The sequence below is a fragment of the Zonotrichia leucophrys genome, chromosome 3 (genome assembly GCF_028769735.1).
Source record: "Zonotrichia leucophrys gambelii isolate GWCS_2022_RI chromosome 3, RI_Zleu_2.0, whole genome shotgun sequence".
NCBI lineage: Eukaryota > Metazoa > Chordata > Aves > Passeriformes > Passerellidae > Zonotrichia > Zonotrichia leucophrys.
In genome coordinates, this window is record NC_088172.1 from 21,121,403 (window position 1) to 21,143,352 (window position 21,950).

Genomic DNA, 21,950 nt, shown 5'->3' on the forward strand with positions numbered 1-21,950 from the left:
GGACAGATTTTATTATGAAGATTTTATTTTCTCTTATATTTCTTAACCTTACAGTGATATGTTGTGAAGATTTCAGAGGGTGGTTTCATGAAATTTTTCTTTTTCCTGTCTGAGGAAAACTTTGAATTCTAGTGTATTCATAAAAAGAATGACTGTTGGAAATCAATCATTTCCCACAGAAGAAATCCTTTTTTTTTTTTTTTGCCATAACAAATGAAAATAAATAATACATAAATAAATCAATTATGTGAGGATTCTTTTTGGTAACAATTTTCACTGGTTCAAGAAAAAAATGTCAAAATACAGTTGCATTCAGGCAATGGAAGTTTATGTATGGGAAATGTAAAGAATCATCTCTAGAGCTGCATGTCTAATGTGTTTTTTCTTTACTTTACAGTGACCCAGGGTGGGGATGCAATTGCATCTGATACATGTCCTGATCCTGGAATTCCTGAAAATGGGAAGAGGGTAGGCTCTGACTTCAGGTAGGTCCATTTCAAGCTTTTTACTATGAGGATAGTAAAACATTGAAGTTTGTGAAAGAATTTGTAGAATCTCCATGCAGGAAGGCATTCAGAACTCAGCCGAGCAGGTCTCTGAGCCCTCTCGTCCAACTGGGCTTGCTTCAAATGGAGTAGATGATGTGCTCTTCCAATCTTCTTTATTCTGTGAATCTGTAAATGTCATAAATGAATCTATACATTTCATACAGCTTTTATGTGTTCATGATACACGGTTGGCCAAACACACTCTCATCTAATTGTGGTCCAAATCAGTGGCATATGAACAATTGTTAAGAAACAGCAGGTTCAAGGGCACTGATAAGCTCTGAGTGGGTAAGGAAGAAAATTGCTTCTTTTCACCTCTAGGAGGTAGACTGTAAATTGAAAGAGAAAGCAAACAAAATAGTTTTGGTGAAACTGGCTCAAAGACCCAAAGCGTGAGTCCAAAGAAGATCTCAACCACAAATTTCCCAGCAATGCATAAAAATGCCAAGAGGGAAAACCCAAAAGAACCTTAAAGCTCAAGGTACATTTTAAGATATCCAAGGGAGTCAAATGCCAAAGACCTTTGCAAACCACAGTTAACTATGTTTTGAACACAAATTCTTAGGAATGAATGTGAGTTAAAGGTATCTTAAATGCCTGGGGCTTACTTATGAGCATTGCTTGTGCCTATAAACTGACAGAGTAAGGCTGTTCCCCTACCTCTTTCATCCCAGCCTCCTATAACATTTTCATTTCACCAAGTGTATCTTACTGTTCATGAGGATAAACAAATGCATAAGGTGCTCAATGAGCAATATCATATAACATAAATAAAACATGTTGTGTACTTTGATCACATTAATCGTGTGCATGTTTTGGGCCTCCAGTTCTGAATATTATTTGAGAGAAATGATAACAGTTTGTTTTCTACCTAAACATTACTTACTATCTGAAAATCTCATTATGTTACAGCAAATGTTTTTCATGTACTTTAAAGTTTGTTAATAACTACTTAAAACATATCTATCTTAAACTTAACTGTCTAAATCAAGAAGGGTATTTAATATAGAAATTTTGACTGGAATTTGTTTTTTGTTTTTCTGAAATGACAAATCAAGCTCTTCCACAGGAGAAGGGGAAATAATATTTCCTACCGCTTGCATTTCTCCAATGTAATAAAAGTACTCTGGAGACTAAAGAAAGGCAATGTTTGTTTTGTTGTTTTTTTTTTCTTTTCTAAGTGGCAAGTATAAACACCAGAAGGAGCTATTGTTCTTGTCAGGAGAATGACAACTGTGAATATTAATCTGAAACAAAACATGTGAAAATGCACATTATTCAAAATCTTTTCCAGTCTACTGAAAAACATGTTATAAGTGGGATTGATGGAGAGGCAGAGGGTTTATTTTTCAGACAGCCTGAGACCCAACTGATTCAGTGATGACAAGTTCTTTGAAAAAGGTTTCACCATTTTCAGCATAATAATGGCATTCATTCTAATATAATAAAGCAAACAAAGAGGTATTGAAATCTTAACCTTTTCTTTCTCTCCTCCTGCTATGCTTCTACTGTGTTCATTTCAGGAAGTAGGGAGATAATTTTCAGTGATTTTAAAACAATTCAATGGATATTTAGATACATTTTGGGGAAGAAACAACAAGTCAGACTTGGCTAGAGTAATGAGGATGTAATCAATACAATTTTGAGGTCAATATCACATTTTATATTTATGTGAGATTGCAAACCAGTAGATTGTTTAAATGAAATCTGAAATATATCTAAATAATACTGTTTCAGCTCTGCTTAAATATCATATGATATGTGTGGTAATGTGAAAATGCAGTCATTTCCCACAATTTCACCAACGCTTGTAAAACAAATGGCTTTTAAATTTCCAAAATAGATTTTGAAAATTAAATTAAATTTTTCATGTTAGTATTTTCTTTTTTTAAATATCTTCTTCCAGTCAAATTCTAGCCTTCTTTACAAACCCACAAATTATTTTTGGATGGAGTTCAAATTTAAAATAGAAAAAGAAAAATGAGGAAGCAGATTTCTTCCTTGTGTTCAAAGTTTACAGAGAGAAGTACCAAAGCAAAACACAAGACTTCTGGTTCTCACAGATTTGCTCAGTGACTATTGAGGTGGAGATGAGAAAAACAAAACAAAACAAAATAAAACAAAAAACCAACAAAACTCCCCAAACTCAATTAAAACCTTTCATTCTTAACTAGTGGATATTAAATGAACTAGGAATTTTCTTTGAAATCACATATCAAACAAGCTATAAGACATCTTCAAAAGGATGTCCCCTTTTTAAATGGGAAACTGTCAAGATTAATCAATGGAGAGACTCAGAAATTTTGATGTGAGAATTGTTTTATTGTAGACTGTGATCCAGATGCATCCCCTCTCCTGAGATGCTTCTTTAGATCCATAAGGAACTTTGAGTACTTTGTGCCTTGCTCTTTAATGTGACTTTTTTGCTATGTTTCTTCTTTGTTTTTATTATGTTGTATTTAGCATATTTATTTTGTGTGCTTTAGTTTGTGTTCAGATATTTCAGAAGATTATACCCAGTGTGCAAAACATATCAAGTTCACATTAATTGCCCTTAGATCCTTAGATACAAGCTATTTCCAGAGCTTTAGGAAAAAACACCCCAACCCCCTGAAGTACCTTTGTAGAATAATATTGAAACAAATTGAATCATCGTGAGTGTATAGCTTAGTGTGTAATGTTTTATGTATACATTAATAAAAACTTTTAAAGTATTTCTACAATGATTAAAGCCCAATCTAAATATAAAATCCTTACCTTACTTCATTTGACATAAAATTATTTGTATTCCTCCTGTTCATCTACCTCAATCTTGGGTTTTTTTTGTGAGGGGGATTTTCAGGTATTTTAGATTATAAATTGCTGTCAGAGACAGCCAATAACTGCAGATATAATTTCACTCTATATTTTTGTATGTGCGCAGTTTTGTAATTCTCCTTATGTGCCTTGATGGTAGCAAACTTAAGAGAAATGTTGGTTTTCATGTTGCTTCATGCATCATTACACTTGTGGCATGGTCTTCATCCAATATGATTTTTAAATACTTTACTTCTCAATTTCTGTTTATCACTGCTAGATAACAGCTTGGGGTTTTTTTCCAAGAAAAAGAAACACGGAGATCCTAATTCTAAAAAATAGGAGGAAATGCCATTAAAAAAAATGTGTTTATGGCATTAAAATGTCAGATTAATGAGTGATATTTTCTTTACCAATAAAATAAACTAAATTTTATTATTTGAGATTTTTTTTTTCAAAAACTACTTGGTCTCTTTTTCTGAGGGCTTTAAGAATGTTCTGAAGATTATGACAAGTATAAAATAAAGACAATTTTAGAAACTTACATTACTTTTCAAGAATTTTACGCATTTTGCATAAATTATGGAAGAAAAAGGCCAATATTTTCCCTGCCTTTCTGAGTTTTCTTATTTAACAGCTAAAGAACAAAGTGACAGGAAAAGCAGTTTTTAAAGCTTTTTGAGATTTGAAGCATCATACTAAAACTTTAAAATTAACCAAAACAAAGTCCTAATAAAGTTTTCAGACAGAATAAAAAAATACAATAGAACCACATAATATCAATAAACAATGCAGTTAGCATTTATGAGATTGCCTGAGAAGCCAAGAAAATACTTGTCCATGAAGGGTGGGAATGAGCTTGTGATAGTGAATGGCATTACATGCAGTTCTTGCCAGCACAGTTTATAGCATGGAGCCTCCTGAGTGCCATACAGCAATCCCCTGGTGTTTAGGACTCAACAACTCGCAGAGACTAAACTGAGAAATCTGCTTTGTTGAGTTCACTTACTTCATGACACGGGACTATCAAATACAAATTTTAAAAGTGCAAGAAAACAAACAGCAGAACCAGTTAATTATGATGGGGAACAAAGAATATCACAAATAATAAATGGAACCAGATATGTAAATACTGTTTAAGAAAACTGTCTGTGATATAGACCATAAGTGTATACAGTTTTTTAAAATCTTTGTAGCAATTGGGCAGCATAAGTAATTCCAAAAGGATGTATTTCAGTGTTACAAGTGTAATAGTCAAATTTCAGTCCTAAACAATTTATAGTTTAATGAAATGTTTTAGAGGAAATTTCAACAGGGTCAGGAATAGTTAATGAATTTCTGCCACTGAATAAAATTAATATTTTCTGCTTTTATGTTTTGAAAACTGTCCAAATTGTTTATTTTCTCATTTGAGTGAATATAGCAATGTTGAAATTTTTCATTAAGTAAGTTCTGTTGCCAGAAAGAATTGTATATATTTTCGATTGATATATAAAAATTGATTTATATTTTATTAGATAAAATATATATTCATATATTCATTGAACTCATACTGTAAAAGAATTTAGTGTCACAATTGTTTTGTATTCCTTAAAATGTGGGCAAACTGAATAATAGACCTTTTCCCTAGAGTATAAGTTGTTTTTTTATGAATGCAATATTGATAGAGCACATGAATTTTTTTGTTTGGATCTGGAAATATAGTCATTTGGCAATATTTACATTTATTTGAGAATGTTGATATTAAAACATGTTTAATTCCTTCCTTCTTTCTCCCCTTTTTCTCCTAGGGTGGGTGCAAGTGTACAGTTTTCCTGTGAGGACAATTATGTGCTGCAAGGTTCTAAGAGCATCACTTGCCAGAGAGTGACAGATACACTGGCTGCCTGGAGTGACCACAGGCCAATTTGCAGAGGTAACTGCAATTCTTTGGAATTTTTTTGTGAAGTTTGGAAGGGTAATTTATAGTTTTTGCTGCAATTAAATTCAAAACTAAGCAAACTAAAACAGGGAAAAATATCTCATGTATATGTGTATATATGATTATAAATGTACAAAGATTTTTATGTAGCTTGAAGTATGCAATCAAATATGTAGAAAGTATCAATTTAGGGAACAAATTCCACTTAAATAGCTTTAATTTCACGTAGTCTTTCTTTTTGTCATGATAAACTTACTTTAAATAGAACTGATTGGTTAGGTTTATGTTAATTTTTTCTAAATTAACTACTAAATATGAGATTCTCACTATCATACTATGTTTTTATCAGTCACAGATATTTACCTAGTCCTGATTTTTCAGTAAATTCCTTTCTGTTCATCTATTTTGCTCAACTTTACATAAAACCTGGCCTTCTAACGTATTTCTAAATGGTTTTGCATTTAGACCCCCCTGCTTTTAATTCCTGCCCACCCCACTTTTAATGAGGAACAGGGGAAGTGGCTTTTTGATACTTTCTATGTTTTTCCATTGCAATCTACTGTCTTTAAGAAAAACACAGAAAAATATATAAATGCTGCCAAAGTACATCAGATCTGAGGTGTATAGGAAAAAATAAAGAATGTACCACACCAGGGTCACAGGCAGGGAGGCCCCAGACACTGCTTACATTAGCTTGGTGCTGATGTAAATGCTCCCAGTTTCCTTTAATTCCACACAAAAATCTTACAGTGATCCATTCCTGCTTCCTGTAGGCAGAATACAAGGCTATCGAACATTTTTGTGCAATCTTTTGCAATAATTCATTTCCTAAACAGACCTCAGGGCTCAACTTCAGTTGTCTTCTTGCTTGGCTTTACTCCTTTCCCCTCCCTATCCTTTTAGCCTTATCTTAGAACTTTGAATAGGAGAAAGGTAAAGGAGTAACAGCTTGAATCTAAAATCTCTCTACAGGGGAGATGTTTCTTAGCCTTTCTTCTTTGAGGACAGCTACAGGAGGGACTGACTGGTGTTTTTATTGCTACAAAGTTGCCCCTCTGGATTAGTGTCTGCTGTAGCAGACCTTAGGCAGGAGGAATTGAAAATAAAGTAATAGATTGTGTGATAGTTATGGTCCTGGAGGTGTAATGTTTCTAGCAGTTACTAGAAAGAAAATGTCCTGTATTTCAGATCCCATTATTTTGTCCTTGTTATTCTCTCAATTAAAAGAATACAGATTGCTTAATACAGCAGCAAAGTGTCAAGCTTTCTGTATTGTTAGTAGGCAGCATAGTGCGGCATCCTTAAATGTGATTAACTTTTTGTGACACTTAGGGACATGGTTTGGTGATGACCAGACCTCTTTGCTAACCTAAGTGACTCTGTGACTTTCTTTTTCCATGTTAAGTACAGGAACCTTTTTTATAACTGTTAAATGATGCTTTTGTAGAATTTCCTGTGTAGATGAGGGGTTTGTTTAGACTTCTGCTGGGATTGTAACAGAAGATTTCCATGTGAGATATCTGAGACTTAAATTGGTGAGTGGCTGTTAAGACAGTTTTGGTCATAAACATGGAATCTTTTGGATTCATGTAATCATGGATTAGGGTTGGAAAGTGTAGTGGTTTTGATTTGTTAATTTGAGATTTTACTAATTTTCAGATTTTTTTAATTAAAGTGTTGATGAGTGTGTCAGGTTTGGTGTTGGCTAATTACTAGTGTACTTTTTGTTGTGAGATAGGATTAGGAGAAAGGTAAAGTAAGTTTAAAACTTTAAAAGGGTATAAAGAAAATGTTATTAATAGTAACTAAAAGAAAAAAAGTAGTACGAATTAAGACATGACAGAAGGGAACTTAAAGATCATCTAGTTACACTCTCACAGACATAGGCAAACATTTTCTCAGAAAATGGATTTCTAGTTGATTTACCTTGTCATAGAATTATAACAAGTTCTCAAAGCCTAGTCTCTCATATCATAATAAAGAACCAAGTTTTGGTAGTAAATTGTGATGTTAGGATAGAAAATCTGATAGTTAGTTTCATCTAGTTCCTTTTTTCCTACTTGTAACAATCACACTTCTACTCATGGAGAAGATCAGGCTTCCTCCCAGCAGTTCATGAAGTAAAGAAATATCTATATTTCATGCTTTAGAATGGAGGCAGCCACAGAGAGAGATGAAAACTGAAATTTTCTAAAGTACCAGAGACATATTGTGTGTTTTATTCCAATATTCAGAAAAAGAATGACCAAATTTTTAAAGAATCTAATCATTCCTCTTGCCTGTACTGAAACTTAAGTAACTGAAGGTACTGCATTTCATTAAAAGGTAATGGAATATATATGGATAGATTCTGAGATTCTGAGATTTGTATCTAAGAAATTCTACAAAGTATATACTTAGAAATGTTATGATCTAGACTCTCTGTTTAGCATTTTTACAAAGTACTGTAATACCATAAGCATGACAATGACCTTTTGAAATATTCTGAGTTCTGTAAATCTGTGTCACTGGAAATGATATGTCTAAATATTTTAAATACTTCTAATTACTTAAATATTTTCAGATCTGAATTTTCTTCTAAAATCTATCCTTAATGCTCTTTAAAAGATAACTGAGTATGTTAAGTAATATATTTTTAAATGCTGACTATCTGGGTTTGCTGAATGTGACAGAGAGATTGTGATGGTTTCAGAACTAAATCTGCTTTACCAAAGTCAGACTGCATACTGCCTTGAACCATTTTATATTTTTTTCTTTCTAATTCTATTTCCTGAGGTGTAAAGATCTGAGACACCACAGAGGGTCATGATTAGGTTAAGGACATGCAGTTACATAAATACTGAGATTCATGTGTTTCTTTCTCCAAGTCATGGGGAAATCATGAAGGAAAGCACATACTGGCCCTTACGTTCATGGGTAGAAGGCTCCCTCCATCCATTTGGAAAGGGTAAATCTTTCTCCAAACAGAGTATTGATATGATAATTTTGAGTATTTAATCTATATGCAGTAAGAATAAGATATTGTAGATGTTGGGCTGATTAAATTGAAAAGTTCTCATTTCTTCCCCTGTAGATAAATTTTCTTTTTTTTTTATTTGTCTGGCTGAAATATCTTTAAGGGCAGATTGTTTTGGAATATATCACCATATTAACACTTTCATGGCAAGTTGTTGCTAATGCTGTGGCAATTTTATAATATTTATTTTAAACAGAGCATCCAGTCTAAGGCAATCTGGTTTGTTGGTTATCATTTTAGCTAGAACATGTGGTTCTAATTTACGTGGACCGAGTGGCATTATCACATCACCAAATTACCCGGTTCAATATGAAGACAACGCACACTGTGTGTGGGTCATTACAACAACTGATCCAGAAAAGGTATGCTTTTTCTCTTGTCTCAAGTGAGTTTTGGATTTGTCTTAAAAATATTTTATATATATTTGCAGAAATGCATGAACACATGCAAGTCTGTATGTTCATTTAAACACAAAAAGGAACAGAGCAGAGTTATTACAAAAGTACACTGGGCTCTAGAGAGGAGAAAAGTAGCATGTGTGAAAATGTCCACTCAGAGTAATAGGTCTACTAAAATTTTTCGAGTTTTAAATGCATTTTTAATGAAATACAGAAAATCATAATCAAAATTCCACATTGCTAATTAAGTTAATAGTGAATTTTTCATGTTGCACCTTGATACTTAATCACTGTTGAATCTTAACATAAGATTTCTTGTCATAAAAACTATACATTACATGTAAGTATTTTGAGAGTTGTTGTTAGTTATTTACTATCTACACGTTTTCTTTTCAATCCACCATTTTCCAGTAATGATTCTTAATACATACCTATGAATTAGTAATCTAATTGCATAGGATAGTGGTTCTAACAGAATATTTTTACTGCTTTTCTGTAAAATCAGTAAAGGACGGAAACACCCTACCTGTAAGAAAAAAAAAAAAAAGAGAACTTGAAGAAGTACTTTACTTATATTGTGCTTCTGTGTAATGAAATGCTGAATAAATGACTCGTTATATGGCAGGGAATGTATGATCTATATGTACTTTCATCATTGCAAAACCATATATTTCCTGTGCTCCAGTGCAGCTTTTTGGAAGACTGTATTCTTGAATTCTTTAAAGTAGTTAAGGAAAAAAAAATATTTTACCGTAATTAAGTGAAAATGTTGAGCTGCAGAAAAGATAAATTTCCTTCATGCTTTCATAGCATATTTTTGAGATTTAAATTCTGTTGCTTTGTGAAGTTAATTAAATTCGCTTTTTTCTTAAAGAGGATTTAGTTTGGCTCAGTAAAGATATGTATTCAGGAAAGATGGGCAAAAGTACAAGACTACCATATTGAGAAAGACTTACTGTAGTGGGACTTCTCGCAGAACAGAAAAAGCTGTTTTCAGTTCCAAACTGACCTACTATATTTTATTTTAAATAGTATTAGATGTGAATATTTCTCCTAGAAGGCCTTTGACTTTAAAATAATTGCATTTTATAGAAATTAGTAAATTACTTTGCATTTTTAAATATAGAAAAACATTTAAATTATGGAAAATGTAAGAAAATTTAATCTACTCAAATTTATATTCAGTAGTGTGCTGTCTTGTTGATTTTGCAAAACATAGTATATTTTTGTAAGAGAAAAATTAAATTGTATTTTAAAAAAAGTTAAAATTCCCGCAAATAGAGGAGCATATTGGCATCTTCATGTTTTCTTTATTCAGTTAATTTTAAGTAGAAAAATTGGACTATGCTGTTAAACTGTCCAGAGTGTGTTTTCTATGGGACTCAGACTTTCCTATGAAAACCAGTAAACCCCCATCTACTACAATAATGCACAAGTTCTCTTCATTCTACACAATTTATCTTTCTCAGTAAATTTAGAATTTTAGGAGTGCAGAACTTAATGAGATTGGTGTGGATTAACTTGGACTTGAAAAAACTCTACTCTTAAGTAGAGATCTTTGGGCAGGTTACTAGTTCATCAGACACAGGAATCAACAGGAGGAATTGCACACCCAGACAGATAAATTATGTTATGTTCAAAATTATGAAGTCTGAGTAAACACTTGGAGCTTTTACCCAGAAAAAAATTAACACTTATTATATCCACTCTGTGAAAGGTAAAGACATGCTAACAGACACTGATAACCCCAGCATGAGGCAAACAGGTGTAACTTTTAAGTCTTTTGTTTTTAACATGATGGGCAATATTGAATGGGTTACCTTTTTATTGAACTTGCATTTGTCTAGCAGTGCAAGCAAGGAAGAGTTTTCTTAATTTGATATCTCTTGGAAAGACTGTAGTTGCTTTAGGACCATGATGACTGTAAATGTGAAGTATTAAAATGAGACTTACTTAAGGCTTACAGTATCTTTAGGTTGCTTTCACATGAAGTCTACATCATTTTTATCAGTATTGGGATTTCTATTCCCAAATAACTGCAATGGCAGTTAATACCTACCCTTTCAGTTAATAAAAGATGTGAAAGAAAATCATTTTACTTTACAGACTATCTGATTGAATGGAACACTACTTCTTTTTACTAAAAACATATTGCTAGCATTTTGAAATCTATGAACTTTAAAAAAAAATCAATTACCAAAATAATTTTCAGGTTTTCAAAACAATGAAATTATTTTAAGATATGTTGAAAGTTTTGAAGATTTTCACCCTTGACTTTAATTGGAGAATGACAGAACTCTTGAAATTTGAACTTTATACTGTATGTCTGATTTTAGAATTACTTTGAGGAATCTACTCTTTTGACTTGCAGATTTGAAAATATTTATCAGACTGCTTAGGGTCCTGTTGAATTTCTTTTCCAGGAAGCAGACAGCTCATGACATATTGTTTCTCTGTATTTTAAATTACTTTTGACTTACTCTAATAGTGAATTTGTGGCCTTTTATCAGGTTAGGTTGCAAGTAGAATTTTAAAGATAAGATAGTGTTTCCTCTTAACATAACATTCAGTGAATTTTGAAGAGGATAATGCATAAAAAGAGATTTCTAGGTTTCCTTCCACAAAAAAAAAAAAATCCCCCCCAAAAACCACAGAGAAAACAAAAACCAACGAAACAAAAAAGCCCAACAAATCAAACAAACAACACCCAAAAAAACCATCCCAAAACCATAATGAGCTGGAATATTTTAATTTTTTTTAATGGAAAAAATTTCTAAAATTTGCATTCTGGTCCTGGCATGGGGACAGATTTTTAGTGCCAATTCAAAATGAAAACAAATTTCAACATCCTACAGAGACAGTAGCATAGTTTCTTGTCTTAGCCAACTGTATCAAGATCATTTAAAGTTAAATGTTTTTCTAAGATTTATTTGCCTTTTTCTGAGCAACACAGAAATCTAAATTTTAGTCTTCTCCTGTTCAGAGGTCTTCCTGCTTATTTCTTCCTTAACCATTTTTTTGTTTCGTCTGGATCCCACTTATTGCAGCTTTTGATCAGCATCCTACTGAGTCATTTATTAGACTTTTATTACTTGCAAATACAACTTTATGATGCTCGTGACTGTGTCAAGTGCATGCTGTAATTTTTTACAACTTCATTGTTTTAGTTCTTCTGTTATGCAATTTCTCAGCTTTGTAGAATCAGTTACTTTGAACTCTTTTGAGGACATGCTGATGTTCTCTTTGCTCCTTCCTTACTGTTAGTATAATCTCATTAGATTATGTATTAACCATGCCTCTACCCCTTGCTGTTTCAATTCCTTCTCCAGACTGTGGATACTTACTGCCTTGGATTTCCTGCTGTTTTCACTGTTTTATGGTAACATTGCAGGGGCTCAGTTTTTCAGCCCCAGTGTGTCTATTGGACAACAAGATTTGTTGCATTATGGCATTGTTGCTTCAGCACAGATGCCTAATTTTGCCCAATATTTTCCTGACTGATTGGTGATTGTGGTATAGTAGACGTGCTATGGGCTGCAATATTACTAAGTTTAATGACCTGGTAAATAAAGACTGTGTCCCAGTTACAGGAGGTTTTACTGAAGGCTGTGCTTTCTGCACCATACAAAGCACAGATATATTAAGTATTTGTTTGAGCCTAGCAACTTCCTTCTTCTATAAAAAGTAGAAGTTATTCACTACAATTGACACAACTGAAGATATTAAAGTTAATTATAGTGAGAGTGGGAAACTTCACGTACAGTTTTATGGGTCTGAGCTCTCAGGTATTTGTATAAAGTTGGATTATGCCTCAATATGTTGGTATAAAAATATGTTGGTATAAAATGGCATTTCTGATTTATTGCCTTTCAAAGCACATAGCTGGGGAACTTCAAAGCAACATTTTTATTCAGAAAATCTTTGCCCAGTTCACACCTAGGGAATTCACATACTGTTACAGTTGATTTTTAGATAATTTATTTTAAGATAATTTATTCTTGCAATATGCTTTAAAAGTGCAATCTTACTAGGTAGCATATGGTAATATGCAGGGGGATTGAGTGAGATTATCTTGCTGATTCATGGATTGTTTCAAAAGTTTGTGGTAGCTCAGACAGGATCTGTTAGTGACACTTGTCTTCCATATAAGTAGCTTATGTATATATAATGCACTGCAATGAATTCAGAAACTGTGTTTTGTCCAATTAGGAGACTTAATATTAGAGTGGGATTTTTGAGAATGTGCCCTTAAACAGGGCACATTTCATTTCTTCAAAGTTTCATTATAGACAAGGCTCCTGTCTCTCCAACTGGCTGATCAGATCATCCTGCCACACATAAAAGGCAATTTAGCATCTACAGAACCTGCAGTGTAACTGTATTCTGACTGGGGAATAATCTCTTGCTTAGCACCAGATAGCTCATCCCTAGGAGATTATTACCATAATCCTAAAAAAGTTAATTTTATCTGAAGAATTTATCCTCTCACTCTGTGTCACCCTTTTAAGTTGCAGACATCTTGAGGATCAAAAATATGTAGATCTAGGAACTACTTTCACTAAACTTTTGTGTACTCATGGCAGTGTACCATTTTGTGCTTGTGATTACTCAATTACTATTTCACAATTATTAGGATTTAATAGAGTGAAGGACAGTCATTGTGAATTTAGTATTGCCTCATTTTTACATCCTATGCCTTCTGCATCCTACAAATACAGTAACATCTTTCTAAAACAGATATTTCCCATGGCAGTGGAAAATGAAAGTAGCAATTTGTATTCACTTGTCTTCTTCATACAGTGTTAAAGCTTTATGCCATCTGTGAATGTACATGTTCAAATTTAAACTTTTTTTTTTATTTGCCAGAATGGCATCTTTGATTTTAGGGGGCTATAACATCATTGACAAAGAATTCACATAGTTTAGAATTTAAATTACTAAGGCCCTAGTAATGAAATAAACAAATACTGGTTAGGTTCCCTCTTGCCGTGAAATAGGCTTGTGTACTTATTTAATTTTTTCATAATTGAGGATTACAATTTTGGAAGACAAAATATCTAAAGCATTCACATCACAAAATTCTTGTTGCACTATAAGGATGAGATTTTTAATTCTCAATGTCTTAAAATCTCATACAAGACTTCCAGGGTAGCATTGGTTTTATAGTATTAAATACATTTCAAAAACAAAAAAAGGTGTTTGTAAATTTTGGTATAATGTGCAAAAGGTACTTATAAACCTACTGGAAAAATCATGTTATATTTAACTGATTCCCTACAGTATATGTTCATCTTCAATTTGAATTCATGTGCATAAATTGTGTCACAGAGCTCCATATACATGTGTTATAAAAAAATATTTATATTGTGAAAAAAGCAATCACAGTTTACTTTTAAAAATCATATATTTTTGATGGGTGTGTGTTTTGTGTATAGTAATTGTAACATTATGATTTTTATTAACAATGTTGACCTTTTTACCTTTCAAAACATCATGTGATTGAGATGTTAGAGCTGGAACAAAAGACACCATTTTAACACTGAAGACACTTAGAATGGAATTTGATTTGCATGTGTGGGTCCTGCATGTCTGAACTCTGATTATACTTGATGTACATCTGTGGAATAGTCAGTAGAGTCAGAGCAGGGCTTCACCTCCTCCTAAAGCACTCCACTAGAGGCTGATCAACTAAATCAGCACTGGGCTTTGCTTGCTCTTACTGTATCAGAACCAAAGGGGATTTAGACATTCAAAATGTCACTCTGTAAGGTTTGGTATATACATGGTGGTGTGGAAGAAAATGTGCTACTTTAGATGAAGGATATCCTGCACAGATTGAATGGGAAGGGTCCCAAAATGGCCATGTATATGGAATGAAATAACATCACTTTAGACTGGGGTTATACCAGAGTTAAACTGTTGAAGAAAATCTCTCATACATTATTACATTTATTTCTGAGAATTTTGATGGAACTGATAAACCCAAATCAAAGCCACTTTCTATATTGAGTTTAGATGTCTCGTTTGAGCATTGATTACAAGAAATTTTGACTCTTGTTTTCTTCAAACTGGAGATAGTCATGGAAGATGGATGCATGGGATCAATACTCATCTCATGACAAAAGCATCCAAGCACAAATTTCCTGCTATGCAAGGAAAGTATTTCCTGGTTGGCAAGAAAAGCTAACCTGAGGAGCAGTCTTGATGCCACTGGTGTTATTTCCTGAGGCATTTGCTTTATTTTTCTCAAGTGATTTGTAACATCAAGTGCCAGAAACCACCAAACGCTAAAGTTTTTTGCCTCATAAGGTCACTGTCACAAATACAGGCTGACAGTTATTATTTCTTATTATTTACCTTCCCTTTGACCTTTCTTCCATGCTCTTTTTGAGCAAAGGAAACTAACTACTGAGCCCTATCTGTCTTCAGTATCTCATATGTGCTTTCAGGATATCAGCTAGATTCACACAACTGAGATTTAGCTGTAGGATGGGAATTTTATGAGACTCATATGGACCTAAGTATGACATATTGAGTTGGAAATGGCAGTTTAGGGGAAAAAACAACCAGTAAGACTTCTGGAAAAAAAAAAAGCTATAGAAGCATACACATGAAAGAATGGAAAAGCTGAAAAAGAGGGATTTAGCAGTACATTTGCTGTGATATTGTGTTTGATTTTATAACAAGTCCATAATTCAGACAAGCAGTTGGAATGTACTAGATGGTAAAGCAATGCTCAAGGCAAACAAAAGTTTCAGTGTCCAAAAAAAGTCAGCAAACAACAAACAAACCAAAAATCAAATCCTTAGAAGTGATCAAAATGATTTTGTTGAATAAAAAATGTATGCTTTTTTTTAAAGTTAGATGCATCCATTTCTTCATGTTCTAATACCAGATTGAGGACCCTGTCAAAAGAAAGCAAAATGTGATATTTTCACTGTGATATGTTTCTTCTGTATCTGCTTGGGTCAGAATTATATAAATCCATTATTGTGACTTTTTAGTTGAATACTTAATGCAGCAAAAGTGTTTGCCTTTCTCATATATAGAGACTGTATATCTGAAAACTTCACCATTATTTTAGTCTGTATCTTGAAAAACAAAACCAGACTATTTCTCTTTGAATTTTTATTTTATAGCTTAAAAAATCCCCTACTCAAAAAATGCACCCCCTCCCACTCAAGTCTGTTTAACACATAAGTGACTTTTTGTTTTTCAATTACCAGAGATAGTTTTTCCCACTTAAAAAAGTGGGAAAATAAAACTATTAAAAAAAAAAAACATGTACAGCTTCACTTTTATCATTGACATTTATTATCCAGTCACTGCCATGTACATACTTAATTTGTTGCTGAGTGTTGGGTTGTTGCCTTCAGCTTTTTTTTTACAGAGAATTTTATTAGCTGCTCATGCACTTCCAATTCCTCCATCATTTCCGTCCTCCCATGTGATTTGTCCTTTCATGTTGGTCTGCCTCAGTTTCTTCTTTTTTGCTGTTTTGATCTCCATCAATGTATTTTTTCTGGTTTAGCTTTAATCTTTTCTTTCTTTTCACTTTATGTACTTTCAGAAAGCAAAAAAAAATATATACAGTGTTCAAATATAGAATCCTACTAATATTCATCACTTAAATGGAGTTTAAAAACTGATAAAAGAATGGTCAGCTAAAATGTTAACTTTTAATTTTAAGCAGAACAAAACAAGAAGTTTTTATTCATAGTTTCTTAATGTAATTACAATACTTTTCAACAGAACAATGTACCCGTTGGTGTTGTGACATATTATGCCACACACACAAAAAACCTTATTTACACTCAATTTCTTCGTAGTAAAAGGGATTCAGACAACTTTATTAAACAGAGAATCAATTACTCTTTCTAAGCCACAGCTGAATATGCTTTAAATATATCTAAATACAAGACACTTTCTTTCCACATAGTATAGAATTCAAATCAATGTATTTGTCATCACTCCTGAACATATAGACACATGCAAATAAACATTGGAATGTTTTACTTGCATAATACAAATATATAAATAGAGCAACATAAAATCATTACGATTCTCTTATTTAATTCCCGTTTGGGCTTTTCTTTTTGGACAGGAAATACTCCTTACAGAGTGTACATCAAATGACAACATTCTGGCACTGTGTTAATAAAATCCTAAAACTAAATCTCCACTTTTTCTCTTCCCTTTGTTTGTTCTACAAATTATTTTTAATTCCCTTGATAAGAACTATTAGGTTTATATACCATTAAGTCTTCATCTTTGTAAATCAAAAATATCAAGGTTGTGTGTGTACATTTTTCTCATTTTTCCTGGAGTGTCTGCGACTATTGATAGTATATAATACCTGAAAAATGTCCTTGAAGTTTTTGCTTATATTCCTTTTTTTCCCTGTGCATTTTTTTAACTTTTCAAGTATTCAGCATAAAATATCTTTGTACAGACACTGTACAGCCTGATGGGATTGGTAATGAGGCCATAAACCCACATTTACTGCACAAGGAGGCAAGTGCTGCCGAATATTTTATGCTCCTATAGTTCTTTGTTACCTCACAAAGTACATTCATTTGCCTTGCCTTGGAACATGAGTGTTGGTGTTCTTTTTATGTGTTTCTCACCATTTATCTTCTCTTGTAGATTATTACTTGGGTACATTTTCTACTGGGAAAATGTCAGCTGATAGCTTCTAGGCAAAGAATAGAAAAATCTGAGAAATTCACAGATTGCATAGTGAACTGTACGTGTATAAATATAAGAAAAAAATAGAATATTCTAAAAATATTATTATTTTCTGATAATTATTACTATCTCTCACTTTGCTTTAACAATAATATAGATTTCATGTTGGTATCACAATAAATAGAAACCTGCAAGTATTTACATAATAAATTTTTTAGGACTTCATTTAATGACCTCACTTTGGTGTAATATTAAACAGGAGACTCATATTTTTAAGACCTATTGTAGAGAGAGAAATAAATGGAGGACCAAATTATTATCCAGGTGTGTAAATTGCAGATTTCAGGAAGATGGTATAAAAGGGGAAGGATGTAATTCTATTTATTGGAGTTTTTACTTAGTCTTGAACTACAACAAGGTTTATAGTAAGTTATGATAGAATTAAAAGATTTTCAAAGTGTCATGTAGACTTGAAGTATGTTAGAAAAAGAGCAATAGTTCAGCACTTGGTGGATTTCTAAAAAGAGTTAAGAGGCACCACCATAGCCAAACCCAAGAACTTTGTCCTTCCTATCCTCAGCTTCAGTTGGCTTGAGCATTGAGTATTTGAGCATTGATTTGATCTACAGTACAGGTAACAGGCTCTTTACACTATTTTTGGAACATAGCTTTCAATTTAGCAGGTAATATCTAAAAGCCCTTGGGTTTATGAGCCTTAGGGTCTATATCAGTCAGCCATGTCTATGTGTTAGTCATTTTTTAATAGTTGTTTAATAGTTGTTTTGTTTAGTTGACTTGTTTAATAGTTAATTCTTGTAACAGTGTGCAGAAAAAAAGGTTAACTACCCTTTTAAAACATGCCCCTATATGTTTCTAAAAATATCACCCATAAAGTTAAAAGTGAGAATAAGGTTTACACATGAGATCTACAAGTGCTTAATGCTAATTTACTGCACTAGAAAATAATAAGTGCTTGTTTATCACATCTTCAGTCATTACTCAGCTTCTATGCAATTTTTTTTTTTTGCATTATTGCCCTGTTTTCAGCAGGAAGTGACCTGTTTAAAGGTTTTTTTTTCCATTCCTTTTATTTTCCAGTATTGTTGTGAGACAGAACTTGCAGGGAAAATACTGGATTTGATTACTGGTCTCATCTCTGTATCCAGGGGAAGAATGGCTTAGACAGAGCTTGTCAGGTTGGCCAGACCTTTTTCATGCAGCAATTATCACAACATTTTACTCCTCATTTATTTAATAGCTGTTATCACTGTTTCAGGCTCCCTGGAAAGGTAACAAGTGAAGAGCTTGCAGCATAATTCAGGTGTTCTGTAAAGAGAACAGAGAAGAGTGCTGGCTAGAGGGCAGGGAACCTTGCAGTTTTCTCTGCTGTCACTGCCTTTATGATGGATTTGATCAGTATAAACCGGAGTTCATGAAGCAGTGTTTAATCATAATGTCACAGGAAGAACAATTTCACAAAGCCAGAGAAACGCACATTCATATCATAAATGCAAATAAAGCAAAGGTTTTCTTCCTATTATTGCTAAGATTTTTGGACCTATTTATTTTTGCCAGATATGTATTGCATATCATTTTTTACAGAGATTCATACCATAAACTGAATAGTTTTAATTTTTTGATTATAGGCCTCACTATTTTATTTTCCTGTTTCTAGTAGGAAGTAGATATTTTTGCAGAATCACAGAATCATTGAATATCTTGAGTTGGAAAGGACCCACAAGGATAATCAAGTCCAACTCCTGTCCCAGCACAGGACAATCCTTCCTTTTCAAATTTTTAATTGTGATCACCCTGTGTGGATTTTAAACATTAGATGTGGTCTGAGTCAGAATAAGCTTGTGATATTGCAGAAGTTGTGTCTTCACATAGATGAGGAGGAATTTGAGGAGGAATTTAGTCCAGTTCTCTGTGGAAAAAAAATAAGAGATTATTGATCAGACCCTTGAAAATAAATTAAAAAATATTAGCAAGTATCAGTAGGAAATCTTAGTGTGATTCTATAAAAATGATGTTTCTTGTTTTCTGCCTGCTTATTATTTGAAGAGAAAACTGGTTGTTTTATTTATGATATTCAGTTAAGGGAAAGTTAGTACTATTTGCTGTATGGCTGAGTTTCAGTAAATTCATAAGTAAAACCAAATCTGTGTTCAAAAGTATTCTAACGCTTACTGGTATTTTTTTTCCAATGTTGCACGTATTTGAAGGAGATATATACTGTTTCCTCTTGAGTGTATACTGGTATTTACTGTTGGTTTTATACATAAATGCAATTTGTCAAGTTTAATCATTCAGGAAATTGTGGAATTTTTTAGACTGGAAAATACCTTTAATACCCTTGAGTCCAACTGTTAACCCAGCACTGCCAAGCCTACCCCTAAACCGTGTCTCTAAGCAACACATCCAGACATCCTTAAATGCCTCCAGGAATGCTAATTCAGCCATATCTCTGGGCAGTCTGGTTGAATGCTTGACCCTTTCAGTGAAGAATTTTTTCCTGATATCCAATCTAAATCTCACCTGGCACAACTTGAGGCCTTTTCTTCTTGTACTGCTGTTTGTTACCTGGGGGATCAGCCTGTGTCTGGCCACAGCTTCCTTTTAAGCAGTTGTAGAGAGTAATAAGGTCTCCTGGGAGCTTCATTTTATCCAGACTAAACAACTCCAGCTCCCTCAGCCATTCCATTAGATATTGATGCATTTAATGACAAATAATAACCTTTGTGCATGACAAAATTTCTTAAAATTTACTACTGGTTTCTTTTATTGAAAAGCTATATGTAATGGTGAAATCAAAAATGCTGTATGAAATTTCGCATCTGATTAAATTATCATCTCAAAGAAATCTTTGTTGAGATAAAACTATTCCAATAATAAGAATTCTCAATTTGTTAAAGATCACAGATTAATTACCTCTCATTTAGTAACTGGAATCTATTTTCCTTCACTTTCCATTGAATGGACTCTATTGATTTAACGAATAAACAAGGTCTATTTTTTTAAAACATTTTTAGTGCTTTTTATTAATTGTAATTGCACCATGTAGCCTAAAACTCATGTATTTCCCAGCTTGTTTTATTAGTCTCTGGGTGCTCATGTTCACAGATTTTAATCAGTGTTTAAATCACAAAACAATACACTGATTTGGTCTTTAGAGATGTGGGGCATCCTCTTCTTGATTAAAATTGTTTAAAGGGTTAATGTATCTGCATGGAGCTGTTCTCACTATTGTGTTCTCAAAGGCCTTCTCTTTGCACCTTTCATCGTGTCTTAGGGCTATAGAGTAACTCCTCTATTATATTAAAGGAAGCAGAAATATTAAGATCTGTGTATTAATTTCACTGATGCACATAGGAGGGAACCACTGGGCAAGTTCCTACCTTGGGAAGGGGGCATGGTGAAGAAACTTCTTTTCCAGGACGTGGGAAGGCATTTAATTTTTCAACTGTCTTGCTAAGAAAAGGGAAAAGAGAGCCTAAAGCATCACTGGCAGTTTACTGCATAAAAATTAAAATCACAATGGGGGTCATCATGCCTTTTGAGATTTTCATGCCTTTCAGAAAAAGGAAGCACCTGTTACAATGATCACCCCTTTCCTCTTAAGATGACAAGTAAGAACACCAATTTCACAGCATGGTTTTCCTCTTCATCACCATCAGTGGTAACTTTGCTCATTACAACAAAAGGAAATATTTTTAACCTAGTGAAGAGCTTAGTAATTTAATAATTACTTAGCAATAAATTATCACTGGAACATAATTTGCTTACTGATATTTCTGAAATATGTATAAGCAAAGACCTGTGCACTATGGTAAAGTATTCAGGATTGAAGTGAGGCATAAACAGAGGCTTCACTGCAAGAATGAGATGTAGATTGCTTTAGTTACAATGAAAGTTTAAAATGGAGACCAGCTCATTAGAGAAACTCACCTTTCTGCCTGAGAAGGAAAACATCTTAGGAGGAGTTAATTCGTCACTAAGCAGTTCTCATTTCAAATTTGGTATTTAAATAGGTGGAAGACAATGACAGATGCTGTAAAATGTGAAGTTTGAAGCTGTGGAAATAAGAAATTCATATTTTTTTTTTCTGGACTCCAAGTCTGATTCTTCTCTTATGGCTGTTCTGTTTTGCAAAGCACAAGACCTCTCTTTTCATGGAGTTCACAGACTGCCATGGGGGATTTTGTTCATGCAGGTTTTAGCCTCTCTGCAGATGTCATTCTTCTAAGCTGTGTTCACTACAGTTATTTATTAGCAAAAATACAAGTGTAGATAAGAAAAATCTAATTTATTTATTCAATCAAAATCCAGAAGTTTCTAGAAGGAAAATCTAGGGATTTTAAGTTAAGATGCAAAACACATTTTCTGTTTAACAGCTTTCTTCACTTCACAGGTACATCTTGCAGAAACTTGCATCTGCAGAGCATGAGCAGAATCTCAGCAGGTGGAAAAATGAAAGGAAGATAGGACAAGACCCAAGTAGGGCCTCCAGTTGTCCTAAGAGAATAAATTAGGCTGTGTTTACATCAGCATTAGCGGTACAGTGCACCACAAGCAGCTTTGTA

The 21,950-nt window shown here is 33.2% G+C and overlaps 1 protein-coding gene across 2 annotated transcripts in view; it reads left to right on the top strand.

Annotated features, from left to right (window-relative positions):
- CSMD1 (CUB and Sushi multiple domains 1) overlaps positions 1-21,950 on the top strand; it is a 1,074,724-nt gene that overhangs the window by 740,794 nt on the left and 311,980 nt on the right. For both annotated transcript variants that reach the window (XM_064707609.1, XM_064707608.1), the window contains exons 8-10: positions 398-485; positions 5,135-5,259; positions 8,522-8,643. In XM_064707609.1, the coding sequence (XP_064563679.1) occupies positions 398-485; positions 5,135-5,259; positions 8,522-8,643 (335 nt within the window). The remainder of the gene's footprint in view (positions 1-397; positions 486-5,134; positions 5,260-8,521; positions 8,644-21,950) is intronic.